Source organism: Loxodonta africana, chromosome 4 (assembly GCF_030014295.1).
Source record: "Loxodonta africana isolate mLoxAfr1 chromosome 4, mLoxAfr1.hap2, whole genome shotgun sequence".
Lineage (NCBI taxonomy): Eukaryota > Metazoa > Chordata > Mammalia > Proboscidea > Elephantidae > Loxodonta > Loxodonta africana.
Window position 1 is genome coordinate 187,772,505 of NC_087345.1, and position 13,398 is coordinate 187,785,902.

A 13,398-nucleotide genomic window follows, 5' to 3' on the forward strand; every position below is an offset into this window, starting at 1 on the left:
AAATACCCAAGTTTCAGAAGCGTTGCCATAAGTCAAGCTTTCCCACAAGCTGAGCAACCGTCTCAGCTGCTGTCAGTTGCGAACATGAACGAAACCAAACCAGCTGCCGTGGAGTTGACTCCCACTCATGACCACCCGGTGTGTGTCAGTAGAACTATGCTCCACAGGGTTTTCAGGGGCTGATTTTTCAGGACTAGACTGCCAGACCTTTCTTCCAAGGCACCTCTAGGTGGACTCTAACTTCCAAATTTTCAATGAGCAGCTGAGCAGTTTAACCATTCGCATCACCCAGGGTCTCTGGAACATGAATGAGAACCCCTTAATCTTCCCAAAAGTATTTTCATTTGTTGAAAAGAAGCTTATGAACGTACACAAATCTGTCACTTTAGGAAGTGTCCAAAAGTTAAGTGAATTAATTCTTATCAAGTGGTCCAGCAAATGAGGAAGCGTTCAGAAGGGGCTATCACAGGCAGAAAAGACCCTGACAAAAGTCTGGTCGATCTCTTCAAATGCAGCGGTTCTCAAACTTCACACGCCCAGAACCACCTGGAGAACTGTGGAGCGTGCACTCCAAACCTCTCTCCCACAGATTTTGACTCAGTAGCTCTAGAATGGGACCCAGGAATATGCATTTCTAACAAACATCTCAGGTGATTCTGAAGGACCCTGTTTTGAGAAACAAAAAGGCTTCCGACCATAAGGAAAGGGGTGAGATAGCATTCTACCTTGGTATTTTATTAAATACTATTAATTAGTAAAATTATTAACTGCTATTATAAGTGATTATGTACTAAATTCCCTTTGTTTGCAGAACATTCTAGAATCTAGCAGTACTTTTGGCAATTTTTTTTGCAACTAACTAGAAGTAACCGTCCTGCCTCAGGGTTTAAAGATTCAACTACTGAATAAGGCGACTTTCAGCTGGGGAATGAAATGCGACCAAGACTCATCCTCCATCTAGTTATTTTTTTTAAAGCCTTAAACAACATAAACAATCTCAACAGTCTTATTTCTTAGTGATTTTCTGAAATCTCCACTGACGGTTTAAACAACATGAAAAAGCCCTTGCTTCATTGCCTGCAAAACAGCTTCATTTTTGATATAAAATTATTAATCCAGCACGTGCTTAATAGTTGAGATAAAATCTGTCCTACAGAATAAAGTGGCAATGCAAGGCACCAAAAAGAAAAGAAAAAAAAAAAAACTCGTGTTTCTAAATAAGAATTTTAATAACTGAGTCTCCTAAAATTCAGGCTACTTTCAAAGATGACATTATCTATGAATTTTAACTGATACATTTGGACAAATCACTCCCATCTCCAGTCCTTGTGACCCACTGCCCATTAAAACATAATATATTTATTAGAAACAAAAGCTCTTACTTGGCAGTAAAAGATGTTAGCTTTGGAAAAGGACAGGATCATGGCTCACCTGGCAGCAATCAGCTCCAGGGCAGTGAAGTCCAGTCCCAGCTCAGCTCTTGATGTTGCACGTGACTTTGGAGGGAGGGACGTGGGTTCACTGCCCGGTTCCCTCACCCATGAACCTGGAATAACAGTACTTTATTTTACAAAGGGCCCCTGAGATGTAACAAAACGAAGGCACCATTTTTACAACACAAGATAGATAAAAATCACCTCATTGTGATATTTCCCACATACCCTCCGACTGATTCACTGCCATTTGAACTATTAAGAGCTAAATTGCTTGTTTATTCTCCACTTCAATACCTTCTCTTTGACTGCTTTGGACTCCCCGACCTTTCTCCTTTCTCGTCTCCCTTGCTTCAATCTCTATCAGTGAACCCATTGGCCATGCTTCCTCACAGCATGGCTCCTGACTTGGCGGGTCCTCCTAAACCCCCCTCTCCTCCTACTGGTGTCCCGCCCCCAGTCTCACTACTTCCTCTCCACACCAGGGCTCACCACCATGCCTCTGCCTGCTCTTCCTGGGCACCAGCCTGCCAGCCAGCCAGGCACCAACGGTATAGCCTCAGTGGCTTCTGCACTGGGTGAAGCGAACATCTCTCCTTGACTCCCACCCATTTCTGCCCTCTGCAGCCCGCACACAATAATGCTCCCTTGTGTGTCATAGTTATGTCATGATCCTCCTCAGGAGCCTATGTCAGCCCTAATTTCTTTCAGATTCCTAGCGCTCTGTATACAGTGAAGTTCAATATATGACCAAAAACTGGTAATTAGGTTAGACTTGTCACTCTTCGATGGTTGGTGTCATAAATTTGGCTTGGAGACGGATGAGGTGAGAAGAGAAAGGATGCAACCTCAGGAATTCTATAATATCACAAAAACCCTAATTTTATCTCCGTCCTCAAGTATCCTATTTCAGATTTCTGAATACTCACCTAACTCTACAAATCTTTCCTAACTGGATGGATTCCCTCTTTCCTTAATAAATGCTTCCTGATTACACAAACACCATTAACTAAAAATATTGTTTTCGCTTACTCAAAAAACCAAACCCCCTGCCGTGGAGCTGATTCTGACTCATAGTGACCCTGTAGGACAGAGTAGAACTGCCCCATAGGGTTTCCAAGGCTGTAAATCTTCATACGAAGCAGGCTGCCACATCTTTCTCCCATGGAGAGGCTGGTGGGTTTGAACTGCCGACCTTCTGGTTAGCAGCCCAGTGCTTTTAACCACTGGACCACCAGTGCTCTCTCTTTAGCTTAGTACTTAGCCTTTATTACATCATGATTTATATTTAGAAAAGCATCTGTTGTGTATCAACCCAGCTGTACCTGAAGCCAAGGTCAGCTGCACCTCCAAGAGACCAAGGAAAGAGTCCAGAACCAGTGATCAGGACATATAGTTTATTGGGAAGCTTACTTACGGGACGGTGGCCCAGGGCGGCAGCTGGACCAGTTTAGCACTCTGCAACTGCCTAGCAGGGGACATAAGCCTATATACCATTCCAGCTGGGACCAAGGCTCATTGTTTTCTTCCACATCCTTGGGCAGTCAGCCTTCCCAGGACTTCACGTCCAGGCCCAGGTGTTTTCCTTCTTGTTGCTAAGGCGTTCCTTGGCCTCGGCCACCGGCCACCGGCCCAGTCATGCCACTCCCAGCCTTGTACCTTAGCCTGAGTCCATCCCAAGTTCATCCCCAGCATGCTCTGGGGAAGAGCAAAGCTGACTCCATCAGGAGGAGATGCATATAGCTAAACAGCACTGCCCGACAGCATCCATACGAGTTCATATTATATATAGAAACAGTAACATCTCACTAACTGACCTCATAAGGAAGGACTTCATGCCACCTACATGAAATTTCTGAATAACTGAAAATTACCTCCTTAAAGATCAATCCTTTGACAAATTTAACCATTTTCTACGGAACTCTAAGTCTCTTGAATGATACTTAAACACTAATACTTACATAATGGAGAATCAGTGGATTTCTTTCTAAATAGACATAGATGCCTGCCCTCTTTGATGTTACTTGCCATTGAGTTGGCTCCAATTCATGTTGGCCTTATGTATAACAGAACAGTATAGGGCAGTGCCAGAATTTGAACTCGGGCCTCTCTGACTCCCAAGCTGGGCTCCTAACCACTTCTACCCCTACCTGATGTCATCGAGGCAATTCCAACTCATAGCAACCCTATAGGGCAGAGTAGAGCTGCCCCACAGGGCTTCCGAGGAGCAGCTGGTGGATCCAAACAGCTGACCTTTTTGGGTTAGCAGCTGAGCTCTTAACCACTGAGTCACCAAGGCTCCACCACTTCTAAGCCCCTTTATTAACTAAAACAAGTTCATCTGCCTCTTTCAAACTGACACCTAATTAGTTGAACTATGTGAGATTGCTGATATTTGACCCTTTTTGTCCTACATGAATGGTAACTTCATATGGTTCATCCTAGTAGTGAAAACCCACCAAACCGAACCCACTGCCATCAGGTTGGTTCTGACCCATAGCAACCCCATCGGATTTCCAAGGCTGTACATGTTTACGGAAGCAGACCGCCACATCTTTCTCCCGTGGAGCAAACGGTGGGTTTGAACCACAGGCTTTTCGGTTAGCAGCGAGCACTTGACCACCGTGCCATCAGGGTTTCTTTCCCATGGTATGACCTCCCTCCGTTCTGTCGGGAAAATCAATTTGCCTTGGGCAGGATTATGATTCTTATTCAGGAAGGCAAAGAAAAGAAGCATAAATGTTCCATTTTAAGGTCTAGACTTTCCTTTTGAGAATTAAGATCATAGACAGGCTTTCAAAAAGATTTCCTAAATTCCAAATGTCCCTCTTCGTATTTTAAGAGGCAAACCTGGCTAGTTCATAAATTGTTACGATAGCATCATTTTTAACAGTGGACAACCATTTGAGAAATTTTAAAGTAAAACAGAATTTTACTTTAAACCAGACTGTAGAGATTATACGGAAATCTCTGAAACAGGAAGGGGAAATAAGACAAGCCCTCCTCTTCCGGGACTGGGAAGAGGAAGCAAGCGACGAGTGGACCTCACTTTTCTCCTCTAGTGGAAGACCTGGAGGTGAGGGAGACATGTGATAGGTACAGAGGAGAGATGAGGAACGGGTTTCTGGCCACATCTTTAGGACAGTAAGCTGCAAACTGATGATTCAGCCGTTAAAAAAAAAAAAAAAAAAAACCCGTAAGGGTCTTTATATCCTTATTGGCTATCTCAGCTGCGAATTAACTGGCCAACAAGGTATGCACAGGCTTAGTCGTGTTTACTTACTAATCTGTAGTGCACAATTTCAGATGGGTCTTTCCTCAACTTTCATGTCCTAGTAAGCTCGTGCATACCTTGCTTATCGGGTAATCTGTCCCTGGCTATCGGTCCCCGCACATACCCCCCCACATTTCAGCCAGTACAGTTTTTGGAGATTTCTTACACTGTTTTACTGGTGTTTTCCCCAAAGACTCACTATAAAAACCACCTGTCAAATTATATTCTTGTTGATAATTTTAAGTTCAACACATTATATATTTGTTGCATAATCTCTGGGAGTCTGAACAAAAATAAAATAATGCTGGAGATTTATCAGTCATCCATACAATTAGCAAATTGGACAACAGACAGCATGAGACTATGTGTCGCCCCTGAGATCAGGCAGTATGGGCTATTCATAGTCCAAGGAACAAAGAAAGCCACGGAAGCCTAAACGGTTTCGGATATTCATTAAGATGTCTCTTGAAATCCTCTCCTCCCTAGAACTGGGTCTGGCTAAGAAGACAAATGACACAGGTCTCCAGGGATCAGTGCTTGCTAAGCAGGCTCTCAGATAACCAGGTCTGCTTGTCTGCAGGAGTTAAAGACCACGGACTGTTGATTATACACAAATCTACAGAAACGAGCTAATTATTATTTCTAAAACTTAGGTTACTTATCACCTTAAGCTTTTGCTGTGTGAAACTAGGTGGCAGCCATGTTCTTCTGACCGGGCATAAGTGACTCCATCTTGTTTCTTAGCTTTCACAGCCACATAGTCAAGCTTGAAAATAGTTTATTCAGGTATTTCCCATGAGTCTACACCTATCCCCATCCCGTCCCCGTCTCTGACCACAGCCAAATGGAAAAGGTTTAAGGCAAAAGATCTTTTTTAAAATATTATTATTTATTGTGCTTTAAGTGAAAATTTACAAATCAAGTCAATCTCTCATACAAAAACTTATACACACCTTGCTATGTACTCCTAGCTGCTCTCCCCCTAATGAGATAGCACACTCCTTTCTCCGCCCTGTATTTCCCCTGTCCATTCAACCAGCTTCTGTCTCCCTCTGCTTTCTCATCTCACGTCCAGACAGGAGCTGCCCACAGACTCTCGTGTGTCTACTTGAGCCAAGAAGCTCACTCCTCACCAGTAGGCAATGGACCCTTTTGTTGGAAACCACGTATTTTGTGTTACCTTTTTTAGATACCAAGTATGTTAACTATGTCATTTCAAGGAGATTTTTTTAAATTGTATTTTTCAGAAAAGTGATTAATTCTCATATAGGGTTCATTTTGAATCAGTATATTAAGACTCATCAGCCCAGGGTATAGAATGTCATTCTGGTTTCTTTATCAATTTGGCTCCCTCTAGAGCCCAGTTTGCAAATTATAAGAGGTTCTAGAAAAATAAATAAATTTTTTTTTTTTTTCTAATTACACATTTACTCTGTCCTGTAGGGTCGCTATGAGTCGGAATCTACTCAACGGCACTGGGTTTTTGTTTTGGTGTTTACCCCCATTTTAAAAATACAAAGCAGAGTAATTTTTTATAGAAAGATTTTGGGAAAAAATGATCTACTGAAATAAATATATTCTATTTTTTTTTTTTTATTTAAAGCAAACATTATATTTCATCATTTTTTGAAAAAATTACTAAGATGGGTACATAGGGTTGCCAGATTTACCAAACAGAAACACAGGACATCCAGTAAAATTTGAATTTCACATAAAAAACAATTTTTAGCTTAAGTATGACCCAGATGGAGTCTGCAGGTGGTGCAATGGTTTATTTGCCTCGCTGCTAACCTAAAGGTTGGAGGTTTGAGTGCACCCAGGGTACCTCAGAAGAAATGCCTGGCAATCTACTTCTGAAAAATCAGCCATTGAAAACTCTGAGGAGCATGGTTCTACTCAGACACACATGGGGTTGTCATGAATCAGAGCCAACTGGAAGGTGACTGGTACACACCTAATACATGTATGTGGCAACCCTATTTGTGCAGGGTTTTATACCTCGCTTTGCAAATCAGGACATACAGAGGCTCAAACCTTGTGTCTCCAAACTCTTTATTTTTTCCACTTTACCTTGTCCTTGCTTTTCCGTATGAAATTTTTCCTGAGAGTTCCCCAAGGAGATCAGTGGTCTGATCAGATAGCATTCAATTTTAAGTTCCAGGGACTCTGAGATATCTTTATTTTAACATGACTAGGTAAATGATGGGAAACCCTGGTGGCGTAGTGGTTAAGTGCTACGGCTGCTAACCAAGAGGTCGGCAGTTCAAATCCACAAGGCTATCCCTGGAAACTCCTTGGGGCAGTTCTACTCTGTCCTATAGGGTCGCTATGAGTTGGAATCGACTCGACAGCAGTGGGTTTGGTTTGGTTGGGTTAGGTAAATGATGGAACCCTGATGGTTAAGTGCTAAGCTGCTAACCAAGAGGTCGGCAGTTCGAACCTGCCAGGCGCTCCTTGGAAACTATGGGGCAGTTCTACTCTGTCCTGTAGGGTCACTATGAGTCGAAATCGACTCGACAGCAGTGGGTTTGGTTTTTGGTTTAGGTACTTGATCACTGAATCCTCCTCACTTAAACCCTCATTTACCTGGGGATTTATGGATGAGGAATTAAGGCTCAGAGTCACCTGTCTGAGGTCACGCAGCCAGTACACGGGAAGCTCAGATTTAACTCACACAGGCAGCCTCCAGGAGCAGTACACTCAGGAAGCTGTACTTAGTCCTGTGAAAGGAAGCCGTGTGCAGGGCTAAGAATCTCACAGGAAGCTTGCAGAAGATGCTGCTAACTCCCTCCCACTGCCTTTATCCTCCCACACCTATTCTGATTTCATTGGGCGGAAGTGGAGTCCAACTTGGGTTATTTTTTAAAAGGGCTCCAAATATTCCGGAGTCCCTGGGTGGTGCAGATGGTTAACGTGCTCGGCTGCTAACCAAAAGACTGAGGGGTTTGAGTTCACCCAGAGGTGCCTCTGAAGAAAAGCCTAGTGATCTGCTTGCAATCAGCCACTGAAAACCGTACGGAGCACAGTTCTGCTCTGAGACACATGGGTCAGCATGGGTCGGATTTGACTCAACAACAACTGGTTTCCAGACGACGTAAGGGGCAGGCAGAGTGAAATTCACAGCTCTCCAGTCCTGTCAGTCTGAAGGTGTGTCCCAGAGCAGTGGTTCTCAACCTCAGCTGCATCTTAGAATCACCGGGGAACCCTTGCAACCCCAATGCCCAGGTTCACCTCAGACCAATTATATAAACTATTTTGAAAATTTCCAGATGATTCCGAAGTTGAGAACCATTGCTGCAGAGCAAGGGAACATTTAGGCTCTGCTGGCCATAAGGTCTCAGCTTTGCCCTTGTAGTGCCCGAGCAGCTACAGAAGATACGTAAACAGATGGGGGTGCCTGTGTTCCAGTAACCTTTATTTTAGGGACACTGAAATTCAAATTTCATATAATTTTCAGGTGTGATGAAATATTCTCCTTTTTAATGTTTTCCACTATTTTAAAATGTAAGAAGCATTCTCAGCTCTAGAGCAGTTCTTTGGGTCGAACTCTGCCCATTGCCCGTTTTTGTAGATAAAGTTACTCATCTTTTTTCCTCTGCTTGGCTTTCCTCTTGGAGGGCACTACCCATTCTGCATGGTCGGCGAATTCACGTGACAGATGCTGTCATTAATTAAGTCCAATCTTCTATTTTTCCATGGTGCAATACAGGCCTTTTACTTGACTAATTGGCTCTTTTTAAAAATGAATTGACATTATTATAGTATATGAATTAGCGTAAAACTAATATATTATTTTAACAAAATTGTTCTTTAACCTGATAACCCATTAAGTGCTTTCCCTTAAACGGGCATTATTTTAGGCACCATAACTATAAAAAATCATCACCAGTCTGTGAGTTTGTCACGCTATGGTAGTTTCCATGTTGCTGTGATGCTGGAAGCTATGCCAGTGGTATTTCAAATTCCAGCAGGGTCACCCATGGTGGGCAGGTTTCAGTGGAGCTTCCAGACTAGGAAGAAGGGTCTGGTGATCTCCTTCCAAAAAACAGCCAATGAAAAACTTACAGATCACAACAGAATGTTGTCTGATATAGTGCTTGAAGATGAACCTCCTAGGCTGGAAGGTGCTCAAAACAAGCAGTGGCTGCCACAATGGACTTGAACATAACAAAGATTAGGAAGATGGTGCAGGACTAAACAACGTTTTGTTTGTTCATTGTACATGGGGTCGCCGTAAGCTGGAGCCAACTCAGCAGCAACTCACAACAACTGTAAAAGGAGAACCCAAAAAACCCAGTGCCGTCGAGTCGATTCCGACTCATAGCGACACTATAGGACAGAGTAGAACTGCCCCATAGAGTTTCCAAGGAGCGGCTGGCGGATTCGAACTGCCGACCCTTTGGTTACCAGCTGTAGCACTTAACCACTACGCCACCAGGGTTTCTGTAAAAACAGATCCACTTACTTTTTGTGACAATACATCAGGAACACATCTTTGATTTTTTTCTTTGGAATAACATCTGAACTCATCCCTGGTGAAGGAACAGACACTTGTGATAAGCATTTAAATCATGATAGAGCCACAGTGAATGTCCTCACCTCTGTCCACCCCCATGAGGAAGTATGTGAAGGAGAAATAGAGAAATCTGCCTGGGATTGTTTTGGTTTCTTTAATACATACCGTGTTGGCATGTTATATCTTTTCCCTCAGTCATATTTTTTCTTCTAAAAATAAATTTTAAACCCTAAACAAAAGTCATAGCATCCAAAATAAAAGGTAAATTTGAAATTGCTGAACATTTTAAATTATTTTTATCATGTTTTCTTAACTTTCAAAACAATAGGATGAATCATAGTGGCTTATGTTGTTGTTAGGTGCCATTGAGTCTGTTCCAAGTCATAGCAACCCTATGTACAACAGAACGAAACACTGTCCGGTCCTGCGCCATCCTCGCAATCATTGTTATGCTTGAGCCCATTGTTGCAGCCACTGTGTCAATCCACCTCGTTGAGGGTCTTCCTTTTTTTTGCCGACCCTGTACTTTACCAAGCATGATGTCCTTCTCCAGGGACTGATCCCTCCTGATAACACGTCCAAAGTGTGTGAGACATAGTCTTTGCCATCCTTGCTTCTAAGGAGAACTCTGATTGTACTTATAGGCAATGCTGGCTTATAGGAAATGGTTAAGATATTACCAAACTCACACCTGTTGCCATTAAGTCAATTCCAACTCATGGTGACCCCATGTGTTACAGAGTAGAACTGCTCCATAGAGTTTTCTTGGCTGTAGTCTTTATGGGAGCAGATCGCCAAGTCTTTCTCCCACAGAGCTGCTGGGTAGGTTCGAACTGCCAACCTTTCAGTCAGCAACCAAGCCACCAGGACTCCTTGGTTAAGATATTACCAAACCAAAATTCCTTGCTGTTGAGTCAATTCCAACTCAGAGTGACCCTATAGTTCAGAATAGAACTGCCCCACAGGGTTTCCAAGGCTGTCATCTTTACAGGAGCAGACTATCATGTCTTTCTCCTGTGAGTGCCTGCTGGGTTCCAACCAACAACCTTTCAGTTAGCAGCCGAGTGCTTAACCACGGAGCCACCAGGGCACCTTAGTTAAGATATTTTAAGTGTTTTGAAATCTCATGTTGTGCTTTACAATAGAAATTGTGTTCCTGGATCAGCCTAAATCCATCGCCACGACAGTAAAGTGCCCTCCAGGCTGAGTCCCCAGTGATGACAAGTGAGGAGAAGAGGCTCTACATAAGCTGTTCTTAACCCTGGCAGGACGTAGAGCTTTCTAAAAATACTGTCCTCCTACCATTGCTCACTGTAGGCTTGGGATAGGCCCAGGGTTAAGTGCACCTCTCTACTGCAGGGAAACCCTGGTGGTGTAGTGGTTAAGCGCTACAGCTGCTAACCAAAAGATCAGCACTTCGAATCCACCAGTCACTCCTTGGAAGCCTTATGGGGCAGTTCTACTCTGTCCTATAGGGTCACTATGAGTCAAAATTGACTTGACGGCAATGGGTTTGGTTTTTTTGTTTTTTCTCTACTGTAGGACCAACCAGGAGCCTGTATTAGTTTCCTTCTTGTCTTAGTCATCTAGAGCTGCCATAAAAGAAATACCTCAAGCAGATAGCTTCAACAAACAGAAGTTTATTCTATCACAGTTTAGGAGGCTAAATTCAAAATTCAGGGTGTCAGTTCCTGGGGAAGGCTTTCTCTCTGTTGGCTCTGGAGGAAGGTCCTTCTCCTCAGTCCGAAGGACCTGCTATTCTCCTGGGCCTTGTTTCTTGGTGGTATGAGGTCCCCCTGTCTCTCTGCTCGCTTCTCTCTTTTATGTCTCAAAAGAGATAGATTTAAGAAACCACCTAATCTTGTAGATTGAATCCTCCCTCATTAACATAACTGCCTTTAATCCCCACCCCACCTTTAACATCATAAAAAAAAAACCCAGTGCTGTCAGAGGTAAGATTTACAACATACAGGAAAATCACCACAGATGACAAATGGTGGACAATCACACAATACTGGGAATCATGGCCTAGCCAAGTAGACACACATTTTCAGGGGACACCACAAATTCAGGGGCTTAAACGAGCACACATTTATTCTTCTGCAATTTGGCAGGTTATAGTTCCAGAGTGTGCTGGCAGGGCTTCGTTCCTCCTGGAGGACCTTGGGAAGAATCTGTTTCCTTGCCCCTTCTAGCTTCTAGGAGCCACCTGCCTTCATTGACCCCTTTCGGCATCTTTAAAGCCAGTGGTGTAGCATCTCCCAATCTTTCTCTGACCCTCCTACCTCCCTCTTATAAAGACCCTTGTGGGTCCATTAAGAAGCGCTGGTGGCACAGTGGTTAAGCGCTCAGCTGCTAACTGAATGCTCAGCAGTTCAAACCCACCAGCTACTGCGAGGGAGAAAGATGTGGCAGCCTGCTTCCGTAAAGATTTACAGTCTTGCAAACACTATGGGGCAGTTCTACTCTGTCCTATAGGGTCGCTGTGAGTTGGAATTGACTTAACAACAGTGGGCTTGGGGGCTTCCACTGGGCCCACCTAGATAATCCAGCATAATTTCTGCATCCTAAAACCCTTAATCATTCTGTAAGTCCCTTTTGCCATGTGTCTTCATTTCCCAGGGTTGTCACAACAAAATGCCATAAAGTAGGTGGTTTCAAAGAGCAGAAATCTGTTGCCTTACAGTTCTGGAGGCAAGAAGTCCAAACCAGGGTATTGGCCATGTCATTTCTTTCTGAAGGCTCTGAGAGAGAAACTGTTCCAGGCTTCCTGCCTAGCTTCTGGTAGCTCCAAGCAGTTCTTGGTGGGCCTTGGCTTGCAGCTACCTCTGTAGTCACGGCAGTGCTTCTTCAGTCTGTATCTGTCCCTGTGTCCTTCTCCTCTTTTATAAGATACCACTCAAATGGGGTCAGGGCCCACCTTGCTCTTGTACGACTTCATATTTACTGATAACATCTTCAAAGAAAGACCTTGTTTCCAAACAAGTTCACAGGTACCAGGAGTTAGGACTTCAACACGTTTTAGAGGAGACACAATTCAATCCATAGCACCATGTAAGGTAATGTATTCACAGGGGGTTAGGGTATAGGCATATTTGGGGGCCATTATTTTGACTAACAGAGCCTAATAAGTATAGACATTTATACAACTCCACCCCCAGCACCCTGCACACTACAGACATCACTAATTTCTCTACCATTCAGTCATTTTGCTCAGGCCTCTTTAGCCACTCAGTCCAAGGTTGCTGCTTCCGTAAGAGAGGAGAGCAAAACAGTGAGGGGTGGGAGAATAAGGGTGAGAGAGGGGCTGGCAGAAAGGCCTGTTTTGCTCAATCTCTTTTTCCTACTTTGATGTCTGGGTAACTAAAGTAGGGGTTTCGCCACAAGGACCCTAAAACCTAAAGCCAGTTGCCGTGAAACCAATTCTGACTCATGGTGGCCCATGTGTTGTAGAGTAGAACTGTGCTCCATAGGGTTTTCAAGGCTGTAACCTGTTGGAAGCAGACAGAGGTGCCTCTGGGTGGGTTCAAAATGCCAACCTTTCAAGCACTTAATCAGGGGCCTACCCCAAGGACAATGTCCTACACAAAGCTCATCCCCTTGGCAGCCAAACCAGAGGGACATACATTTCAAAGTGAATGATTTCCCTACTCTGCCGACCCCCAGCCATGAACTGAAACATTTTCCTAAGGGCTGAAACCTCCTAGTGCCTGTCAGTCATTGCAGTCCTAATCGTGACCAAGTCCTCACAGTGAAACTAAAGTGGGGCGCAGCTTTCCACCAGGGATCTGGACTTGCTCCAAGGGCTATTCTGCCCAAAGGGGTGATGTGTTTTTCCCCATTCCCTGGAACATAAGAATTTAGCCTCTAGGGACTGAGTCATACCTGCTTCAAGTCGGCTCCCCAAGTCTGACCTGAGCCTCTCCTATCTGGTCTTGTTCCCAGAAGTCCCTCAGTGTTGTCTCCTCCTCTTGAATTTAGCTTCGCTAACAGCTAAATTGTTGGCGCAAACAGTTCATGCCCTCGGCTACTAATGAAGGTTGGAGGTTTGAGTCCACCCAGAGGTGCCTCGGAGGAAAGGCCTGGAAATCTGCTTTCAAAAAACCAGCCATTGAAAGCCCTACAAAGCACAGTTCTACTCTGACACACGTGGGGTGATCATGAGTTGGAATCAG

General features: G+C 43.9%; 2 protein-coding genes across 2 annotated transcripts in view; both read right to left on the reverse strand.

The window, feature by feature from the left end:
* The window catches only part of CCNY (cyclin Y), a 391,131-nt gene extending 389,657 nt beyond the window's left edge, over positions 1–1,474 (reverse strand). The window contains exon 1 of the mRNA XM_023539756.2: positions 1,432–1,474. The gene's annotated coding sequence lies outside the window, so the exon portion shown is untranslated. The remainder of the gene's footprint in view (positions 1–1,431) is intronic.
* The window catches only part of CREM (cAMP responsive element modulator), a 197,176-nt gene continuing 185,212 nt past the window's right edge, over positions 1,435–13,398 (reverse strand). The window contains exon 10 of the mRNA XM_064285087.1: positions 1,435–1,546. Within this exon, the coding sequence (XP_064141157.1) occupies positions 1,519–1,546 (28 nt within the window). The 3' untranslated portion in view covers positions 1,435–1,518. The remainder of the gene's footprint in view (positions 1,547–13,398) is intronic.